This window comes from Solea senegalensis, linkage group LG3 (assembly GCF_019176455.1).
Source record: "Solea senegalensis isolate Sse05_10M linkage group LG3, IFAPA_SoseM_1, whole genome shotgun sequence".
NCBI classification, from domain to species: domain Eukaryota; kingdom Metazoa; phylum Chordata; class Actinopteri; order Pleuronectiformes; family Soleidae; genus Solea; species Solea senegalensis.
The window spans coordinates 30,501,786-30,523,489 of record NC_058023.1 but is presented as its reverse complement, the minus strand read 5'-3'; the positions used below and the strand labels follow the sequence as shown (position 1 = coordinate 30,523,489).

The window sequence follows — 21,704 nt, the reverse complement described above, 5'->3', positions numbered from 1 at the left end:
TTACCGGCGGGTTTAAGTGTGATCCCATTAATGTCGAGGTTCACCGCTCTGCTCACCAGGACAGAGTCGTCACTCGCTGCAAGAAGAGCAAAAAGGAATCAGCATTCGTTGACAGAGAATAAATATACATGATACACAGATGAATCCTCCACGTCACACCCTGGACAGGTCGCCAGTCCAACACAGGGTCAACACAAACGCTCACATTCACACCTACGGTCAATTTAGAGCGTCCAATTGACCTAATCCCCAACTCTGCACGGTTGTGGAGTGTGGGAGGAATCCGGGGAGAAGCCGGAGGAAGCCCACGCACACACGGGGGGGTGGGGGGGTGGGGAGAACATGCCAGCTCCAAAATGAAACCGTGAATGAAACCGTGCTTGTAACTCACAGTTGTCTCTCACGAGGTACGGCGTGGGAGTGAAGATGTACAGATCGTTGTCCAGGCTCCGCTTATAGAAGCTCGACTCGTACGTCTCTGCGTCCGCCGTCCAGTCCAGGCCAGCGCTGTCGCAACACAAATCAAAACAACACAGTTTGGTTTGAGAAAACACACCACATTCGCAAACCAAACGGGCCCATTTACAATCCACCCCACCCCCCGCGTGCGCTTTCTTTTCGCTCGCACATGAAAGATGTGTTGCAGTACGACTTTAACTGCAGCCCCTGAGCAGTTTTCGCCGTTGATTGTGGTCTCCCATGAATGAACTCACGGCGACATTCTTTTCAATCCCCCTGAAACGCAACTGGCAGCGGAGTGTTTCTCGTTTTATGGGGGTACCTCAAGGATCTGTACTGGGGAACAATGTACTTTCCCTGTTTTTATGTGAGATAATAAACTCGCAATTCATCTTCATCTCTCATGACGACGCAGCGCAAACCCTCTAAACACATGGCTGAACAGGACGTTCAGCTTTCTAAATGGGAATGAGGAGAAGTTTGTTTTTAAAAGCTTCCTTGAGATTTGCAATCTTGTTTCAAATCACTTAGACCCTTTATTCCTGCCAAAGGACATTAATCACATTTTGAATCTTAATCACAGTGAATTCAGCTCTTTTAACACCGTGGAAAACAGATATTGCTGCAGGTGTCTGTTCCCACCAAATGGGTTTGGAGACACGAAGGATAACATGAGTGGAAGAAGCCCGGGGACATGAAGGACGCATGGCTCTGAAGGTTCTAGAGCAGTGTTTCTCAAACGTGTTCAAACTTAACCCATAAAAAAACACTTGCGGACCACCTGACTCAAAATAGCCCCAAAGCGGTTGGGGTCAGCGGTGTCGCAAAGCGGTCCACTGCACTGCTCCAGTCAGACAACGGCACGAAACGTAAGATTTTTTGACTTTACATCGGCTTCTAGTTGATTTGAGAGGGGAAAACAACACATTTGTGTTATTAAATCGCTGACATTTTAATTTTTAAGACATTATGGTACTTGCTTGTCACCTCACGGACCACCAGTGGTCCGCGGACCACACTTTGAGCAAGGCTGTTCTAGAGGTTTCTGGATGTAAAAAAAAAAAAAAAGACAGAGAAACGGAGCAGCTGTTGCTTCCTCTTGCATCATAGATTAAAGATGTGAGACGGAGCACCAACGCGCTTTTAATCCACGGGAAATCCATCTTTCTATACGTGGTAAAATTTAATCCACTTAGAATCTTCTCGGGGCAAAACCCGTCAGATTTTATTGTGTGTAACCCTGATCCTATGCTGCGTTCCGACATCATCAAACCAGGTCTCTTGTTTTAATTGCGTTTAGATTCCTATTTAATGAAAAAAGAAGACACACACACACACACACACTATGGTTTCAAAAGAGTCCTCACAAGTCAGCGCTCAGACCCTGATCATGCTCTGAATCGATGCTCTAGATTCATTAAGGTTACCTGGGCCTTTATGAGGACTGGGTCTGACTGGAGTAGAACCATTACTGTCACATTCCACACCAGTGGAGGTCCAGCGATTGCAGGTGGGATTATTCGTCCCATCTGGCCTTCACACACCACGGGAGGAGGTGGAATAACTCGCTCTGGACATTGGTTGTGTTGCTTTCTTTTTTTCACCCCATATGCCCCCGGCGAACCAGACATGCTGCACTTGATGGATGGAGGATTGCTCCGAACCCACAACCTCCGGTTTTATTCCATTACTTATAAAACATAAGACATGTCATGTGTGCACTGTAGCGTTCTTGGCAGGCCGGGCCATTAGTCTAGATCCGATAATCTCAAACATATTATTTGCTCCTTTCCGTGCTCCTAAATCAGCAGCAGCAGCAGCACCCCTCTTTCACGTTTTGACACTCACCTTTTGGGGTAGACGCGCGTGATCCCTCCATCGGTGGCAACAAATCTCGCCAGGACACCGAGCCTGATGGGCAGAGAAGATAAAGCCATAAAACATGCAGTTACAAAAGGCTGGAATGCGCTTGATACCTGCCTGACGTTTACTGGGGATGCTGAAATACTTGAGCCATCTGTGCTCAATTCTTTCCCATTTGGACACTCAAAAGCAAACAAAGCACGTGTCGGTTCAATACATCCACTTACTGCAACTCCTTTTGTTTCCAAATCTTGATCAGGTCCGAGGTGATCCCCGCGTCCAGGAGCAACCGGTTCACCAGCTCCACGTTACCTAAGAGGGCACAGACAGAATCGTTTGAGAACATGTGCTAGTTTTTCTGTCTGCAGAAATAGTTTGGAGTGTTGAAACACTCGCTCTTTGATCTGTCAGACGTGGCCTCGGCAAATGCGTCATGTTTTTTTTTTTTTGCCGAGATGAATGTTGTTGTTTGCCTTGGAGCCTGAAAAGGTCACGCTGGTCTCAAGACGAGCCAGCAAACGTCAACGGAGGTCGCGTCGACAGGCGAGGAAGGGAAGAGAAGAGTCACTGACTGTCAATAAATGACCTCACCAATAACGGAGCTAAAGAGACAGAACTGTGCTGTTGTTCATCACACTGTAGACATTAAAGTGGCACCTTAAGCTCTGTGAGGAAAACTATCCGACCTGACACCGCCTGAGATAGTGTGCGTCGTGTAAACGCGTATTTGTTCACATTACAAAGTTACACACTACATTTTTAACACGACACGAGTGATTGAAGTGATTTCCAACTTTTTAACTCTGTTCAGATTTAGAAACGTACATCAATGTGAAACTGGCAACGCGGTACGAATTGAACTTCAAAGGAGACCGATTAACTCGTGCGTAATCTGGCGGTTTGATAACGGCGCGACAAATTCATTTCAGAGACACCCCCGACGAACATGACTCTCTGGGCCCGCGGCGGCTGCCTCTTTGAACCCTCCTCCGACCCGCTCCAGCCCATTAACATGGAGGCTCGACGAGACACCTCCGCCACCTCCTCCAACATTTATAACACACCACACACATCAGAGAAAACAGCTGCTGTAACACTTTATCCCAACCCCCCCCCATTTTTTTTTGTGCAATGGTTTTTATTAGGGGTCTTTTATTGAAGGCAGCCCAGGAATTCCTAATGTACTTCAACTTTTTCGCCACTGCAGTGGCTCAACCAAGTAAAGCGTGTAACTATAGTGAAGCTGCCAGTAGTCCACCAGGGCCAAACTCCCTCTCCCTCCCCCCCTCTCTCTCTTCCCCTGTGCTCCCTATGGGCTCCATTAAACTAGCAGCTAATAATGGTGAAAGTAATATTTCAATTGGGTGAAAGGTTTTATTGGATAATCATGTTGAGGTGGTTGTAGTGAGTTCTTAAAAGCAAAACCATCAAGTTATACAATGGGAGCTGTTTCATAAATACCCAGGGACCATTTGGTTTAGTAGGGTTAAAAAAAAAAGAAGTGAATATCAACGAGTGCACGATGTTAATGTGTTGGTCAGATGTTTGGGAGAAGGTTCCATCGGACCTGATTTGCGTTTTATTGCCGCGCTCTGTCTTGGCTTGACGTGTCCTGCTCTTTCTCACAAACACACGGTAATTGGATGAGGTCGAGTGGCTGTAGGTGGGGTGTGGAAGGAATATTGTGTGTGTGTGTGTGTGTCACATCTGAGCCGTGGAACCTCACACATGTGCACTCAGGCATGTGATGGTCAGAAAGGGTTCAGCGTTACAACAAGTCCGGCCAGACCTGCCTTTCACTGGAGAGAGGGACCTTTGGGAATACTTTCTGGGTTTCCATGAAATGTTTAATGCACACCTTAATGCCAAGCCAGATGGCTGAGATTCATTCACATGTTATATTGCATCCAAATTCTGCAACGCCTTTGAGATGTAAATGCTGCACTGCCACCCTGAAAGCTTCAGCCTGGGTCTCAAACTAGCAATATTCCCTGGGTAAACTTCCTCGGTATCAACTAATGTTAATCCCATCAGCGTCCCTTAAGCAGCACGCTGATTGATCTGGGATCGAACTGTGCCTGTGATTGGCTGTCATGAAGTGTGCAGGAGGCTGTGAGCAGAGAAGCCGAGCTCATTCCCAAAGACAATAGCGTGTGTGTTGTGTTTGGAGAGGCTGGTATTTTGTTTAACAAGAGGTTCTTAAGTGAGAGAAGATGAAAATCACTTCCAGCCTAGAGACTAGAGAATTTTTTTTTTACCATAATGCCATTTAATAAATCTGGTATCGCATAAAAAGTAGTGTTCAGGAACCGGGATCAAAGTGCAGCTAAATCCAGTCTTAGTGTGGAGTCTCTGAGGGAGAAAGAGGCTTTTCAGGGAACAATTCTTCATGTTCTAATACTCACACATGGGATTGTTTGGAGTCTTTGTGTCAATGTAATTGTTGAACTCCATGAGGAACTCCATGTTGTTTTTATTCTTGTCAGGTGGCTTCAAGTCCTTACAGTACGCCCTGTGGGAAGAACACTGGAGTGAACTCACACGAAGAGGGAAAAAGGAGGGTGTGGGTGCTGGTGGTGGTGGTGGTGGTGGACGGGGAGACATTTGCATCTGTGCTGTGTCACACACTTTCAAAAAAGTGTTGCTCAAATCCTTTTGGAAAACGTCCAAATCCAAACAAACGACATGTCATCTCACCTCGGCGCGATGAACGTGTAGCCGTATTCATCAAACTTGTCCGCGAGCAGGGTTTCAGAAACTGGTGAAAAGTGCAAAACAGTGTGAGTTTCCCCGCTCACGACAGGTCATTATAAGACAGTTTAACATGAAGCTGGAAGAATGATTGTACACAGACGAGGCCGAGCCCCCACTCAGTGTAAAACCTGTTGAATATTTAACTTGAAGTGTATCAGCCAGGCAATATACCACCGTGCTTATAGTACCCCGATATGTCAACACACAGTCCTAGAAAACTATCAAATGCACTGTTTATGCATCTAAAACTTTAGAATCTAATCTAATTCAGAAAAGGATAAATAGATTTTTCTGATGATTGCATATATATGTATATATATATATATATATACATATATATACATATAAAGAATGAAGATATTTCTCAACTCAGGGGAAAGTGAGGCTGGGAAGCACAATTTTTCAAAAATACTATTCTAGTAATACCACACTAAATGGAAATCAGTGAAGTATTCCTTTAAGCAAAAGGTTAAGATATTTCTTAATAATGCAAAGTAGTAAACTTTATTTGTTTTTTTTTTTTAGACCATGGAGGCAGTGGAAATAAGGTAACATAAGTGCGCACAAGACGATGGACCGTACATGCTGTCACACACACCAGGAACGCCGTCCCAGGGGCGTGGTCAACCGGTCAAATCTGACAGGAAGATCACGCCTCTGCAACGACACCAGGTGACAGTCGAACGGTGGAAACTGGTTAGCAAGGTAAAGGAGAACCTCCTGTAGAAGAAGGTGAATGCAAATCAGTGTAGAATCTCCACCGCACGTAAAGGTCTGATGAGCTTTGAGAACATGAGGAGGAAATTCAAAGGAAAATACTTGCCATTTTTCCCTGGAGTGGAAAAAATCCCAGCAGAGGGAGAGAGAGTGTGAGCGAACAGGAGAATCATCCGCCAGGGAGGTTGAAGAAGACGAGAGGGAGAAGAGAAGGAGGAGAGAGGGGAGGCAAAGGAGACAGGGTAAAACCACAGGGGTCAAAGGTGTCACAATATTTTATTCACAGAGCGAGTCCTGAATAGAAATATAGGGGGCGGGGCTTCAAAATGTGGCCGCGCGAGTGTTTAATGTGATGATTTAGATGAAGTCTTTAGCATAAGCATTAGCATCCCTTTGGTGATACAGTAAATCGGTGGCACGTCGGTGATACAGCGGCACCGCGGCACCACACACATCAGAGCCGGGGTTTCGAACCGCAAGCTCGTAACCCTAGAGACGCTTTCTTTTGACATTCTTGAAAGCGTGTCGCGTCAACAGTTGATTATACAGCGCGGGGAAAGATTTCTCATGACGACATGAGGCTACTCCATGTCCTCTTCAGCAGCCGCGATTGGGAAATAATTGCCCCCATGTGGGTTTCCTTTGATACGAGTCCACGACTTATGACTCTCACAAAGTCTCTGCTGATGATTGATAGCCGGGAGATTTAGGGAGCAACCAACACGTATTCTCTGCAGCCGTGTAGTCCGATAATGACATCCCTGCCAGGCTCGGTGGATTTTCCCTCATATGAACAAGTCGGTCAGTAAAAATATCCAAGACGCGCAACTACAATCCATCCAAACTGTCAACGGATTCCAGCATGAATCAATTTCACACACACACATGCGAGACAAGAGCTCTTTAGAAGCCGTGAATGCATGACAAATAGAAATAGGAACCGGGGCATGGTATGTTTTAAAAAAAAAAAGAAAAAAGAAAAAAGAATTGACATTTATATTCGCTCTCTCTGACAAAGAATGAAACGGACACGAGACAGGCCGCAAGTTCAGATAAACCACAGAGTGATTTTTGGATTCAGCGCCAACAGAGAAGATGACAAAATGATGACAAAGCACATGAGAGGACAATCAGAGGAGATGGATGAGGGGAAGGGGGTCTTAAAGCTCTAGTGCGTAACTTTTAAACGCAAACAAATGTCTTTTGATTCGAAACATTGTGAGACGACTTCAGACAATTTTCATTAAGACTATCAGCTCCACATGACTCTCTGCTCCTCAGTGTTTGGACCTTGTGTCGCCTAAGGCTGAGTATTGATTACAATCTCTCAGCATGGCATCAATATCTACACCGATTTCATCTCTGGAATCAATAATAAAAAATATTTCACATTACAGGTAACTCCTCAGTTTAGGTATTCCGTGCACTATCACGCTTCTGTGTTTTATTAGAGTTGTCTTCACTTACTTGATCATTTGGAAACACAAAGCAGACACACAAAGTCTCACACACACACACGATAAGCCCCGTCTTCTTCTTTTCCTCTGGGTAATCAGCTCCAGCTCGAGTATTCGTTTTTCATTCGTTTTCTTCCTCGGTCAAACAACACGCCGCATGACGTTAGGTACAAACTTTTCATGATTAATATCTATATATTTAATTGATAACAGTCCTGAATTGAAGTCTAAAGATCGGTGGATATCGATGGACAGGGTGCCGATGCCTTGATATTGGTGCTACTGAGGTTTTGAAACCCAGGCCTCATTTCACACGGCAACATTTCTGCACTGCACAGAAGAAGTGATTCGTGTTTTGTTTTGTCGAGACAGACCCCGGCGATTCATCATTCATTCAAAATGAGACGACTGAAAACACAAATACACGAAAAAAACTCCTACTGCTCAAAAATCCTGGTCATTCAGACCAGAATTTATCGTTGGGATAAATTTGCAAATAATTCAAGATTGTTTGTTTTTCTTTCTGAATTAAACAAGGCTTTAACCATTTAACACCTACAGTAAGCCTTAAAATGTCAAAGTGTTTTGCTTATTTTAACCATAAAATTACCCTGTGCCCATTTTTCCAGAATAACGTTCAGTTATTTACAATTGAGTGCCATGTTAAAAGCGTCTATTAACAATTTAAAATGAAGAAAAACACTGTAGTTGTACATGGACGTGTTCAATTTGAAATTTGAACAGCATAAAACATATTTAAAACAACATTTGTTTTAAATATGTTTTAAAACATATTTAAAGAGTTTTTTCGTCGCGTGATTACAGCAAATGCAAAGTGAGAGATCTAACGTTACTCCAACAACTAACAATTAAATAAAACAGACGACATCCACTCATGTTCATTATATGACTTATTTAACAAGGTAGTAAAAAGAAAAAGAGAAAAAAAGTGAGTCAAGGAAATAAATAAATAAATAAAGAGAGCAGAGAGGAAAGTATCGACTCATGTTTTGGGTGCAGAGTCACAGCTTTGTCCTTTATGGCTTCACCTTTCAATAACGCAAACATCCTGTGTCCTCTGTTCTCCCCCCCCCCACTTGGAGCGGGCGAGTGCCAAGAACCACATCTGAGGGCCATTTCAACAGGTGTGGGGGGTGGGGGGGGGTTAAACACATACATGCAGACAGACACACACATGCTGTGTGGGCAGGCGTCGCATGCGAAGCGCTGCTAAGTTCTCGGAGCAGACACCCACTCGACTCGCTGCGAAGAGACTCTTCGCTATTCATCAGAACCCATTAAAGGAAGAGGCGGAGAACAAGAGAAAGAAACAACGCGGTGCGTCTGAGTGGGGTTAAGGAAGGTGAAGCACAGCAGGAGGAGGAGGAGGAGGATACTTGCCCAAAAATGCTGCGGGGGGTCCGACACACCGGTGAAGAGTCGAGGGAGGAAGGAAGGAAGGAAGGAAGGAAAGGGAGAAATAAGATGAGGAGAGGAAAAACAGGAAATTGGAAAGGAAAGACAGTTGATTACTTCAACTTTACGTCAAAGTAAGCAAACGAAAGGATGATACACGGGGGTGTTTGAGGTCGTCTGAGGCGAGGCGTGCACGCGCGTGTGTAAATAATAAACTGTGTATTCAACACAAATGTGTGGGAACCTGACTTTTATTTTAGTTTAGTAAGTTGGATTTAAGAAGAAAGGAGTCCAACAACAAATTATGTAAATCAGTCTTCTTCAGCACCAGAAGGAGCTAAACCAGCGTCTGTTCTTCTTTAAAGGAAACATGTGTCAACATTTAGAAAAACTTTATGATAATAAAAGGGACAGCTAAAGGGGTGTTTAAGTAAATAAGTTCACAATATTTCAAAGGTTAAAAATGTGCCTGTGGTTTTATTATCAAGTTATAAGAACTCTTGTAACCGGACATGAATTCTTACAAAGTACTGTGTTGTTTTGGGAAACACTTGTTGCCAAAAAAAGAAAAGGGAAGTCGTCTTTGTGATCTGTTATCCCGCTGAGCCGAGCGAACCTGAGGAAGCCACGGTCCAAACGTGCCATTCGCTCATGAATAAATCTGAGTAAAGTTCACCGTAAATGTCGATTGTTTACGCCCAGTGTCGCTTGCAAAAGGTTCACGTTTTGACACGAACCGTGAAATCCGGAACGACTTTTCGAAACGCACGACTGCAAGTGCTGAGACGCCGACAAGCCAGGAATAATACAGGTGATGAAATCTTCGCTTTGATGGATGAGACGAGTCAAGAATGCATCAAGTCTCTGCAAACTGATTATTAGTCGGCGCGCTCGCAAACACGGAGCGCTGCCACAGCCAAAACGGTGGTGGTGGTGGATGGGGCGTGTGTGTGTGTGTGTGTGTGCGTGTGTGTGTGTGTGCACACTTTCAGAAAGTGTCTGTTATGTAAAATGTTGCGTAAAAGTGTAAAACTGCAGCGAGAAAAGTGGGAAAGTGTTTTTCTGTTTAAGCAAAGTTTTAATGACCATCCATATTTATTTTGGCCAGAAAACACAGGAAATTGTATTTTCTTGTATTTACTGATTTATTTTGATTAATTTTCCTTTTTTTTTTTTTTACAATTCTAATATTCTATAATACTTTGTAATATAATATAATATAATATAATACCCTGTATTGTGTGTTTTTTTTTGGTGTATGGAAACGGCCTTGCCTTGAATTTCAGCACAGAGTTGTTCTTTAAATTAAAGGTTGTCTTTAATTTCTAACTCCGTCCGTGTGATACCATACTGTGATACTCAGCCAGTGTTTTATCAGCTGATTTCACTACATTAGTGGGGGTTTATTATAAAAGCGTTGCCAATCAGGGGTTTTCCAGAGGGACAGGCTGACATTTTCCTTTAAAAGGAGCGTGAAAGAAAACCACGATTTCCTTCAGGGATTGGTCTTCCTGACGCCAAAATGATGATTTTATGTGCTGTGATATTTGGCATTTTGAATGGAATGATGTGAGTGGAAGACGGTTTCATATCTTTCTTTTGTTTTTTTTAAATCAATGACATTAACTAGGGTAACACTGCATTTAGGTTTACGTCTCGCTTGCTGAGTAACCTAAAGGAAATCGCTGTATAGATTTTCCTGATCTGTACTTGTATTTGTGAGTCAGTCAGTCAGTCATTATCTACCGCTTTATCCTCCACCAGAGGGTTGCGGCGTATTTGTGAGTATGTTTTGAAAATAATACGTAACATTTGAAAATAATCTACTCCAAATAAAAAAGGGAGCTATTGTTCTATTTATTGCGATCCAATTTAATTCATAAAGTAGTTTAAAAATAACCGAACACTGCTGGGGAAAGTGTTGCACGGTCACTTTGAATCACATAGTAGATAATAAAACACATAAAAGGGCAGTAAAACAAGCAGGAACACACAAATTAAATAAGCAAAATCTGAAGGAAAACATGAGTGTTTTAGGAAAAGGCAATAAAAACAGGCAGTGATGAGGACTGCCATGTGTTAGAGGAGGTTGACACTCTAGGGTTAAATTCTAGATTTAAGTTCTAGGGTAAAGTTCTTGGGTTAACTAGGGTTAAGTTCCAGGGTAAAGTTGGGTTAATTTCTAGGGTTAAGTAGAGTTAAGTTCTAGGGTTAAATAGGGTTAAATTCTAGGGTAAAGTTGGGTTAAGTTCCAGGGTAAAGTTGGATTAAATTCTAGGGTTAAGTAGGGTTAAAGTTGGGTTAAGTTCCAGGGTAAAGTTGGATTAAATTCTAGGGTTAAGTAGGGTTAAGTTCTAGGGTTAAATAGGGTTAAGTAAGTTGGGTTAAGTTCCAGGGTAAAGTTGGGTTAAATTCTAGGGTTAAGTAGGGTTAAATAGGGTTAAGTTCTAGGGTTAAATAGGGTTAAGTTCTAGGGTAAAGTAGAGTTAAGTTCTAGGGTTAAATAGGGTTAAGTTCTAGGGTAAAGCTGGGTTAAGTTCTAGGGTTAAATAGAGTTAAGTTCCAGGGTTAATTTGAGCTTAGTTAAGTTAACCCTGGGTTAAGTTCCAGGGTTAATTTGAGTTTAGTTCTAGGGTTAAGTAGGGTTAAATTCAGTTTATAATAACAACAATAATAATAATAATAATAATAATAATAATACGACATCAAAATTAATGTATTAATTATTAATACTATATAATATATACATTTCCAGTATTTTCTGGTTGTATTCACATTAAACTTTTGCAAAGTACGATATGATATTTGCTAAAAACAGCAACAGCAACTCTAATGGTAAAACCTGGGTTAGGGTTAGACTTTTGCACATCCATATATAAAAGGGACAGACTCTAACGAGGGATGGCTCTGCACACACACGCACACGCACACACACACACACACACACACACACACACACACACACACTATAAAACTGTCCTTTGAGTAACACTATGAGTCAGTGACAGCTTTTACTACTGGAAACAGACGAGGCTCAAAAGAGACATAAATATGACAACACTACACATATGGAGCCTCTGATCCAGTGTATACCATTCAATGTACAGTCACTGAACACACACACACACACACACACACAGATAACCACTTGTACACGGAGCGACACACACTTGGCTTTAAATAGATGAATGAGTGAGTGCTGTACGTGTGAAGGGCAACACTGGAGCCACTCGTCGCGCTGTCTGGCGACAAGAAACTTTGAACGGCACCACAACTGACGGTGTGCGTAACCATGGCGACAGAGCGGTGTGTATGTGTGTGTACGTATCTGTGTGTGTTGTAAATGATGGATAGGAACCATAAGCTGAAGCGTACAGTAAGCATTTCTCAGCCTTACATGGCGAGCTGTCACCGGACAACATTAGCAGCCACTTTCGAACGTTACTGAGCTGAAGTGGAAAATAAGAATGGCACAAGAAAGACGAGTGGCTTAAGCTGGAACTTACATTTTGCCTGAGTGATCGTGTCACCGATTGTGGCTCGGATGTAGTGCATGCTGTAGTCGGGAAGGACCAGGGCCAGGCTGCGAGAGCGGAGAGAAGAATGCATAAGAAATCATCACAACAGAGTGTTTTCCTCCACTGAACATATGCTACCCACTAGACAGTGTCATCCCAAGCTTCTTTGCTGCATTTGTACACACAATTTCTTTTACTTTCTGTGAGCCCTTACGTTTTCTTTCACTCAGTTGTTAAATAAAACACACATTTCATTCTCGCGGAGCACAGCTGCGACGCACGCGTGCAAGAAAAACACAAAACAGACACAGGTCTGTGGAGACGCTCCAGTCAGATGCTCCACATGCATCACTCTGAATTCATGTGTCATTTTCTTTGGTCTGGAATTTGAGAGCAAAGTCAACGCTTCAGTCCCGATGAAATGTTCCAGAATTATGATGTGTTTTTTTGGAAAATACCAAATGTACAATGTTACAATGTAAAGCATTTAGAATTCTTTAATTCCTCTACGTACAGTACGCATGTTTTTACTTAACTCCTTGTTCGATAAGTTAATGCACAGGTTTCCTTGGTATAGAGGACATAAAGTAGCCACCAGGGGGCGACTCCGGTACTTTGAATGGAAGTCTATGGGATTTCTCATTTGATTTAAAACATCAGTGAACATTTTCCTGAGGACGATCTGTCTCAATTGCAGGTTTCGGGGTCTTCTTCATTTGAACATGATGTCAATTTTGTAAATTATGTTCCAGTTTAGAGGAAAAATAGAGTTTGAAACCCATTTATATTTGAACACCAGCTCTAAACTGTTCCACAAATGAACCCTGACACACTGATACACAAACTGTGGACGTACACTGGTAAAAAACACACGTTGAACACGTTCATATGTCCCATCTTGACACATTCACATTCATGGCACGATATTTACCTATAATCTGTCCCTTTTACCGGTGCAAAGCTGTACGTCCTCAGACCTTGGTCGATGTAGCGCTGTGTGAGCACAACAGTTTAGTGAGTAAACCAATTTCTTATTCATAAAATAAGAAGTACATATCCATAAAAACATATAATCACCTCGTCTTGGGATTTCACCAGCGTGTGTATTGTGTAATTCCCAGTGAGTCCATCAATCATTTGCTTCCGTATCTTTTCACCAGTTTGACAAAAAAAAAAGAAATTACAATCAATACGAGTAAAATGAAAAGTTAGCGCATTATTAGTTCGGACATGAACTCGTAAACCAAATGATTGTCTTACTCCGACAAAGGTTAGCTGAATTTAAGTCAGACTAGCGTGTTCCCATGACATTACGAAAACCAAATTATTGTTTTAGTCTGACTAAGGCTAGCTCAATTTTAGTCAGACTAGCGTGTTCATGTGACATTACGAAAACCAAATTATTGTCTTAGTCTGACTAAGGCTAGCTCAATTTTAGTCAGACTAGCGTGTTCCCGTGACATTACAAAAACCAAATTATTGTCTTAGTCTGACTAAGGATAACTCAATTTTAGTCAGACTAGCGTGTTCCCATGACATTATGAAAACCAAATTATTGTGTTAGTCTGACTAAGGCTAGCTCAATTTTAGTCAGATTAGCCCGTTCCCATGACATTACGAAAACCGAATTATTGTCTTAGTCTGACTAAGGCTAGCTCAATTTTATTCAGACTAGTGTGTTCCCATGACATTACGAAAACCAAATTATTGTCTTAGTCTGACTAAGGATAGCTCAATTTTCAGTCAGTCGCACGTTTTTATGCTAGCGCTTACAGGCCAAAACACATTTACATTCGTCATTTTCAGAGCGTGGATGCGACCACAAAATTGAGAGGTTTGAACAATTTATTGTCTTTTTAACGAATCTACAGTTGGGCATTGATTCTTGTGACTCTTCCAATGAAGTACCAGGTACTATCGCTAATGGAACAGCAAAAGAACCGTGCCGTGGCAAGGCTAAGGCGAAGGCCAGTCGCGCTAGTAGAAAAACACCTAATCGAGGCATGAATTAATTAATTTCCCAAACCTCCACTTTGATCTCACTCTCGATCTCCGCATCCAGGAAGTCCAGCGTTACAGGTTCATGAAACTTGCCAGTCTGCGTAGAAATGCAATAATGGGAAATTAATTAGTGAATCATTCACTTAATTTGCCGTCACACAGCATGATTAACGATCTGCGGTGCACAAAGCAGAGAAAAACATAAACAAGCGACACCAGTGAACGATCTTGCACTTTGCTGACGTCTGTGTAACCTTGGAAGAGGGGAAAAACATACTGGAATAAACTGGAATAAACTGTCGGGTAATTGGTTTGAATGTTGTTATCATCTGTGACCAATGTGTGTGAGGTAAATGGGAAACATATTTCTGTTATTTAGCAATCATCATCCTGGAGCCATATGTCATAAAAAAAAAAAATTAGTCAGCCAAATTAGACGGACTTAAAGTCTTAATTCAGTGTGTCACATGTCTGCCTCCACGACGAAGATGTGAAAATGTGCATTTCATAGCGAGGAAGCGCGGCGTTCCGAAATCTCCTAAAGCCTGTCGAAAAGTGCGAAAAATGTCCGTTAGTTGGCTTAACATTGTGGGTTTTGTCACTTTTTTGTTAACCTGGAATGACCGGGATTGAACGCATCTGCGAATGGTTGTCAAGTCCAAAACTTTTTTTTAATACTTTTATCACTTGAGAAACTGCAATTTGTACTCGTGTGTCATGCGATTGTGATGTTTACGTGTCTGTCATCTATAGTAAATGTTCTGTTTTTATTATCGCGGCTGTTATTCAAGTCAAATTTTCAGACTTAACTGTCGTTTCATTGTCCAAGACGCATTATATCAAAATTTCCAAAACTATCAAGCACTCTTGATATATTCCCACACCATACACACCAGAACAAAAGTAATAGTGTTTCCTTATTTCCTTAAGGGAAACATACATACAGTAATATCTCTCTGTTGGGAAAAACCCAGGTAAAGTGTCTACTAGTAGATTGAAGAACCTTTCTCAATATTTGGCCTTAAGAAAATGAACATTTTCTAAGACAGGAAAGCTTGATACGGTCAATGAATCGATTATTGAATTGAAGTTTTTTCATGAGTAAAATGAGATTTCTGATCATTTCGGCTTCTTAAATGTTATTTTCTTAGTTTTTTTGCTCCATGTAACAAATAAAACATTAAAAACTGAATCATTTTAGTTTGTGGACAAAAACGAGACAAACACTGAGAAAACTCGAAGACTCGGTGAATCGTGAAAATAGTTCGTAGTTAGTTGCAGCTCTAATACATGTTTGTAGGGAGTGTGGGGATGACTCAGACACACGTTTTCCCTCCGTCTAATACACAACGCGGCGAAGAACACTTTTGTGCTTCTGTAATTACCACCTCGCCATAACCGGCCACAATCCTCCAGCAGTCAGAGTGTGAACAACATGGTGCACAAGACACGACGGCGCTGCTGATCAAACAAAAAGAATGAATGCCTTCAGGTCGGCCCTTGATTAATCCTGATTAATGAGTTAACACTGACGGCCCACATGAAAAAAGACATTATTAAAAGCAAAAGAAAGAAATCTTTGTCCTACCATTGGCTGCAGGTTAGGGTGGAGCAGCACGTATCCGTTGGGATCGATGGCAAAGTAGTAACCGTTCGGTCCAAACTATGGGAAGAAAGAAACAAAGGAAGGAATAGTACAGAGGAACAGCGTCTCTGTGTCAACAGGCGGGTGTGTTTGTGTCTTACGGTGAAGCGAGGTGTGAGTCTCTTGATATCCTCCAGGGACACGTCGATACCCATGACACCCAGGATGAGCTGGGTTTGTGATTTCTGCAAAAGAAAATAAATGTACAAAGTCCTTCTTTTTTTTGTTTCCTGTGGTTCTTTCCGGACGATTCGAGTCCCCACTGTGCATTCGGAACAATTTCTAGGAAGTGCAGCGCACTAGAAATCTGGTATATCTCATTCCCCAAAACGCCTAAGAGGCCGCCATGACTCACTGTCAAGGCATTTCCAGCCTTGTTTTTCAGACCTCAGCGAGGTAAACCCCGAGCACTTAAGAGGTAGACATGTCAACTCATCTTGAAGCACTTAGCTACCAGATCATTTGTTTCTCTGATCTGCAGGTTTGATCTCATTACGATTTCTGCTTTATGACATCCTAGATTCTTCTTCTTCCTGTGAAGGCATGTGGGACAGCTTTAAAGGGTCCTTGGCGTCAAATGGGGAGGGGAGAGGGGGAGGGGGATATGAGGACGAGCCACAAGAAAGCGGGGCGGGATAAAAGCGCGATGGATGAGACGATAATTGGGAGGATTCATGTTTGTATGTTTAGTTTTCTCGGGTCTGGCAAACATTACGACATGTGACGAGGAGTCCCCACACTGGGTCAAAGTGTAAGACGGGAAATTCAGTGAGTGAGCCAATGATTTTCAGCCCTTACCTTTGAGCCTGTGTGTGTTTTGTTGAAGACGGGCAGAGTTCCAGTGATCACCAGGCCGAGCTCCTGTAAATAAATGTTGACGTTTATTTGAATTGAATAAGTTACAGATGATTCTTTCTGCCATATCTCTGCTTAATAACGGTCTGATTTTGCTCGTTTACTTGTTTTTCAGCTAGGTTTATGTTTGCTTTAATCATGTTTTTACTTCATTTTCAATCATTTTACTGTAATATGCTTCCCTGAGTATGTCAATCTTCATGTTCTTATATGCAGTCATGTCACATTCATTTCAGGGCATAAATTCACAGAAAATATGCCTCATTTTTTTCACATCTCTTGAATAAATTGAGAAATATACATTTTTTCTTGTAATATGCTCTGTGGAGAGCATATTTTTAGGTATTTTTCCTTCATACATGGAACCTCTGTGAATTTGTTTTATCGTATATATGTAAATAAATCACTGAAGATGTACAGTATATGAAATTATTCCTCAGGTTGGTATTTTACTACATTCTGCACAGATTGAGAAAAAGTACTTCTTGCAGCGTGATACACGGAGAACGCCCCCCCCCAGAAGGTTCCTCCTACATATCCTTACGGAACATTGAAAATATGTATATATGTTAATAAAATACACTCCATACAGACATGTGAGATTGATTTCTCATAGTTGATTTTAAACTATAAAGAGAGTGAAAAGAGAGGGCACTCCTCGATCAGGAGTGTCAAACTCATTTGAGTTCAGGGGCCACAAACCAAGTGGGTCAGACCAGTGAAATAATAGAATAATAACCTGTAAAACTACAGGAACTCCCAACTGTTCCCCTTTGTTTGTACATTTAATTATATGTATGTACAAAACATATAATTAAACATCAGTCACAGGTATGTGGAAGTGATACCCGCGGGCCGTACGTCTGACACCGCTGCCATAGATGTTCATTTATGTTCATAAAACAAAGACTCACACATCTTCTGTGCTCTGAGTCACTGGAAAACCAGCAGCGACCAAACATTGTCCAAATAAGATATTTCCCCGTTACGAAAGGCAGAGACGTTTGTGCTGTTAACAAGGTCACCGCAGTCCCAGTCGCTGACGGCGTCTTATCAGTAAACTGATGACAATAACGGAAGAGTTTGGCTCCGTTGGCCCCAGACGACGCTCTTATCTGCACCGACCTCTGGAAAGTAAATCTTGAGGGAACTTTAAGAGCAACCCACGAAAAAAAAAAAAAGGCCTCATGCAGCGTTTTTTTTTTAAACGTTAAACAGTCCCTTTTCAACAAACGCCACCGCAGCAGAGTTGAAGATGAGTTTACAAACAAAAAATGTTTTTTGGCGGAACAGACTTTAGACTTATCTGACAGAAAACAGAGTTCTTATCATCTTGACAGAGACTTGGATTAGATTATATACACCACTTTCATTAATAATCTGTTATAATATATACATATATATGTATATATATATACACACACACAACGTACCAGTGCATCAAGGTAGACGTTGGTCCACTGGACCTGTTTGGCCTTTTTGTCAGCCTTAACCATAGGTCTGCCCAAAACGTCCAGGTACTCCTTTGAAAGAGGGACAGATAAAAGAGGGGAGTTTTATTTTGTCGCCTGCACAGCAGCCGTTCAACCACAAGAGGGCAGAATTGGCAAGCATGGTTCACCTGTGTGTTGAGCCTAATGGCACCTTTAGAGGGAATCTCATAGTAATAGCCTAAAGGAGGGAAAGAAATAGATTTGTTTGTAAGATCCGTCATGACTTGACTTAATATGAGAAGGCCAGTGCAAAAAGTATTTATTTTCAACCACTGACTGTAAAAAAAAACGATCAAATTCCACTTAATTGGTCCAGAATAATAATGAATATGAGCAAAAACACAGATACAGGAGACTATGTTGCAGTACATGTAGTAGGCCAGTGGATGGCAGTAGCACGGCACATCAGATGGCATTGATTTCCAGATGCCGACAGACCATTAAAAGCAGTGATGAGGTAACACATCCTTATAATATTAAAATGACAGCTTGAAGTACAAGGCTGGATGAATTTCTGCACATATGTGTAATAAAATCTAACCTTAACATGTTTTGACTTTCGATCTTCACTTACCAGATCATATACTGTACATATTAGATTTGTGGTACCTTTGTTGGCACATGCCATCCACTGTATTGGTCCTTTGTCATAGTTGTGTTGACCGACTGAGAATGTGAAGACGCGCACCTGTGAGGGGGGGATTAATAAAAGACAAACAAACACAATGAGGAAAAAAAACAACAACAGCAACAACACACAAACACCATGTGGCATTTTTTCTTCTGTAGAAAGTGTTAATGGTTCCTACCGCTTGCTTTGGGTTGTGTTTCTGGAAGATTTCCTCCGCCCGCTCCTCTCCACCGTCAGTGAAGAGCATGATGATCTTGTTGCAGTTTGCTCTCGACACATTCGTCTGAGGAAAGAACACAGAAAGAAAATATGAACTCGATAGCAGGCTGTAAAAGTAAACACTTGGAGGAAGAGCTGAACAAATAGTTTTGATTCACTGATTCTAACGATTCCGTTACACTGAAAACAACTGCTTTACAAGTCACTCGTCACTCGTTTGTGCAGCCGTGCAGTGATGACTCCGCCCACGTTGAGTAGGTACTATTTTGTAGTGGAAACGCAACCTAAACCTAAACCGTACCGTGCCGTGCCCGGGTCCATAATGGAAAAGAGCCAATATAGAGACAAACAGCCATGCACTCTCAATTTAGAGTGTAGAGTGATACCTAATCCCAAAATCTGCATGGAGAACACACACACACACACACACACAGGGACAACATGCAGACTCCATGCAGAAAGGCCCTTGTTCTGACCCTGGTCCTGGTGTAGACATGCGGTACATTAGGTTCTCTGTGTAACAGGAACAGTCTGAAGTAGTCAAGTCTAGAAGCACGTGTGCTGAAGTTGTAATGTCCATGAACACCCACAAGAGGGCGACACACACACACACTCTTCATGAGAACACACCAGTCGTCATGACTTACAAGATTAAATAAACACTGTCAGTTAAACAGACGTCGAGTACAGAAGCGTGGGTTTGTCTTTATATTTAAAATAATTCACACTCGCTCACACACACACACACGCACACACATGCAGAAAGATTCCATCTCACTCTCTCACGCCGACACTTTACTTTACCTGTGCGAGCTGCTCGAAGGCCAGCTCGAAGCCGCCCTTGTAGTTGGTGATTCCCCTGGCGACGATTTTCTGCATCACCGCGTCCTTGAGGATCTTCTTGTTGCGGACGTTGGCCTGCACCAGGTTCTGGAAGCACGCCACGTGCGAGGCCGTCCCGTTGAACTGGAAGGGTAGAAAAACAGGGGAAGGAGGGATGACGGGAGGTGGTGGGAAGACACCTGCACATATTTCCTGTTAAATATGTGGCCTGTTTGTCCCTTCGTCGCACAGTCATGCAGTTTTCCCCTTACACATGTATTTTAAATAACATTTAAACGGAGATTTTATTCAATTAAAGGTGCTTCTGTTTTGTTTTGTTTTTAAAATCAAACTCTGCACAGACCGAAGGGATCTATTGGAGCAGAAGGAAGGATTGGCAGGAGAGTTGGTGGGGACGTGAAAACAGTGGCATAAGGAGGTAAAGAAAAAAACACACACACACAAGAAGCTTTGTTATGCTACAGATACAAACGCTTTTTAAATTGACATTTCCACAGCTGTGCATGAGACGTGGCTCTGACATGAATTGGAGGAACATATGGAACACAGTGGAGTTCGTGTAAATGCAAATATAATACAGTGGATTTTATCCAGGATGTGAAAAACAAAATCTTCACTTGGTCCCGAGAGACTTTTTTTTTTTTTTTATCTCGCCAACGGATGCTGCAGCTCACCATGTCGGTTTCCAACGATTCAACATGTTGGTGGAAGTTTCAGGGCAAATAACTGCCAAGACATTGGTGCTCTGAACAGTAGCACGCCTACACCAACGCACACACACACACACACACACAACCAACAGCAAGCTAGAGCTTCATTTAATGTGTAAAAAACATCTTAAAATATCACAGACACAGTCATAAAATCTGCAGTGACCATGGTCCTGTATATATATAAATATACATATATTTATATATATATATATATATATATATATATATACATGTATATTTAATATATACAGATATAGATCAAGTGTAACGTGAACGCTTAAATATATACACACACAAAGACAATTGCTAGTTTTGCAGTATTTGCGAGGACACTCATAGACAGGAAATGCATTACCTAGTCCAGTGTTTCCCAACCCTGTTCTACATGTTTTAGATGCTGCCCTTCATGTATCTAAAACACAGTATTTAACGTACTAATAGCAGTAATTATATACAATGTATGTCTATACACACATTTTATTCCAAAAGAATGACATTTTTCATTAGTTTTAGTTGTATGGCTGTTACTTTGACCCTTTTGTTCTTTGTATTTTGGTTTGTATGTATTATTTTGTACCACGCTTAAATAAATAATCAAATAATTTTGTAAGGATATACCCAGTGTTGTAAAGTACAGACACTACATTACTGTACTCAAGTATAAAATTCACATAATCTGTACTTTATTTGTATTTCTACAGCAACTTGTACTTTGCCTTTAACTGTCTTTGTCACTCGTTACTACCAAATAAAATCAGAAGAAGAAGAAGAAGAAGAAGTGTTTGTATTAGGGTCTGCATTTATATTGAGCTTTTCTAGTTTTGATGAGCTGCTTTAACACTACAGCTTTCATCTGCAACACGGGGTTAAGTGTCTTTGCTCGAGGACACTTATAGACGAGCAGAGCCAGGAATTGAACTCACAACCTTCCAGTACATGTCACATACCTCAAGTAAGTTCACTGCAAACAGAGACACACTGAATAAGTCACAAACACAGATGTGAACCCGGCCGAGTCGCTTTCACAACACATTTTTATCACAAAAAACAAACTTCCTGCAAGGTCTACAGGACTGAGCTGCGATCCATCAAATATGTGTCACCGCTGCCTGATTTCATT

At 41.8% G+C, this 21,704-nt stretch overlaps 1 protein-coding gene across 3 annotated transcripts in view; it reads right to left on the bottom strand.

Moving 5' to 3' along the window:
- cacna2d1a (calcium channel, voltage-dependent, alpha 2/delta subunit 1a) overlaps window positions 1-21,704 on the bottom strand; it is an 86,740-nt gene that overhangs the window by 17,640 nt on the left and 47,396 nt on the right. Inside the window, exons 11-30 of one of the 3 annotated variants that reach the window (XM_044021030.1) lie at window positions 19,833-19,994; window positions 18,988-19,092; window positions 18,788-18,866; window positions 18,307-18,356; window positions 18,119-18,208; window positions 16,629-16,691; window positions 15,932-16,015; window positions 15,774-15,848; window positions 14,211-14,282; window positions 13,262-13,333; window positions 13,116-13,177; window positions 12,173-12,249; window positions 8,652-8,660; window positions 5,900-5,908; window positions 5,020-5,080; window positions 4,728-4,834; window positions 2,550-2,634; window positions 2,308-2,370; window positions 392-507; window positions 5-76 (exon numbers count right to left, since the gene is read on the bottom strand). In XM_044021030.1, coding sequence (XP_043876965.1) covers window positions 5-76; window positions 392-507; window positions 2,308-2,370; window positions 2,550-2,634; window positions 4,728-4,834; window positions 5,020-5,080; window positions 5,900-5,908; window positions 8,652-8,660; window positions 12,173-12,249; window positions 13,116-13,177; window positions 13,262-13,333; window positions 14,211-14,282; window positions 15,774-15,848; window positions 15,932-16,015; window positions 16,629-16,691; window positions 18,119-18,208; window positions 18,307-18,356; window positions 18,788-18,866; window positions 18,988-19,092; window positions 19,833-19,994 — 1,513 coding nt within the window. The remainder of the gene's footprint in view (window positions 1-4; window positions 77-391; window positions 508-2,307; window positions 2,371-2,549; window positions 2,635-4,727; window positions 4,835-5,019; window positions 5,081-5,899; window positions 5,909-8,651; window positions 8,661-12,172; window positions 12,250-13,115; window positions 13,178-13,261; window positions 13,334-14,210; window positions 14,283-15,773; window positions 15,849-15,931; window positions 16,016-16,628; window positions 16,692-18,118; window positions 18,209-18,306; window positions 18,357-18,787; window positions 18,867-18,987; window positions 19,093-19,832; window positions 19,995-21,704) is intronic. The other 2 variants (XM_044021031.1, XM_044021033.1) reach the window with 2 other exon arrangements.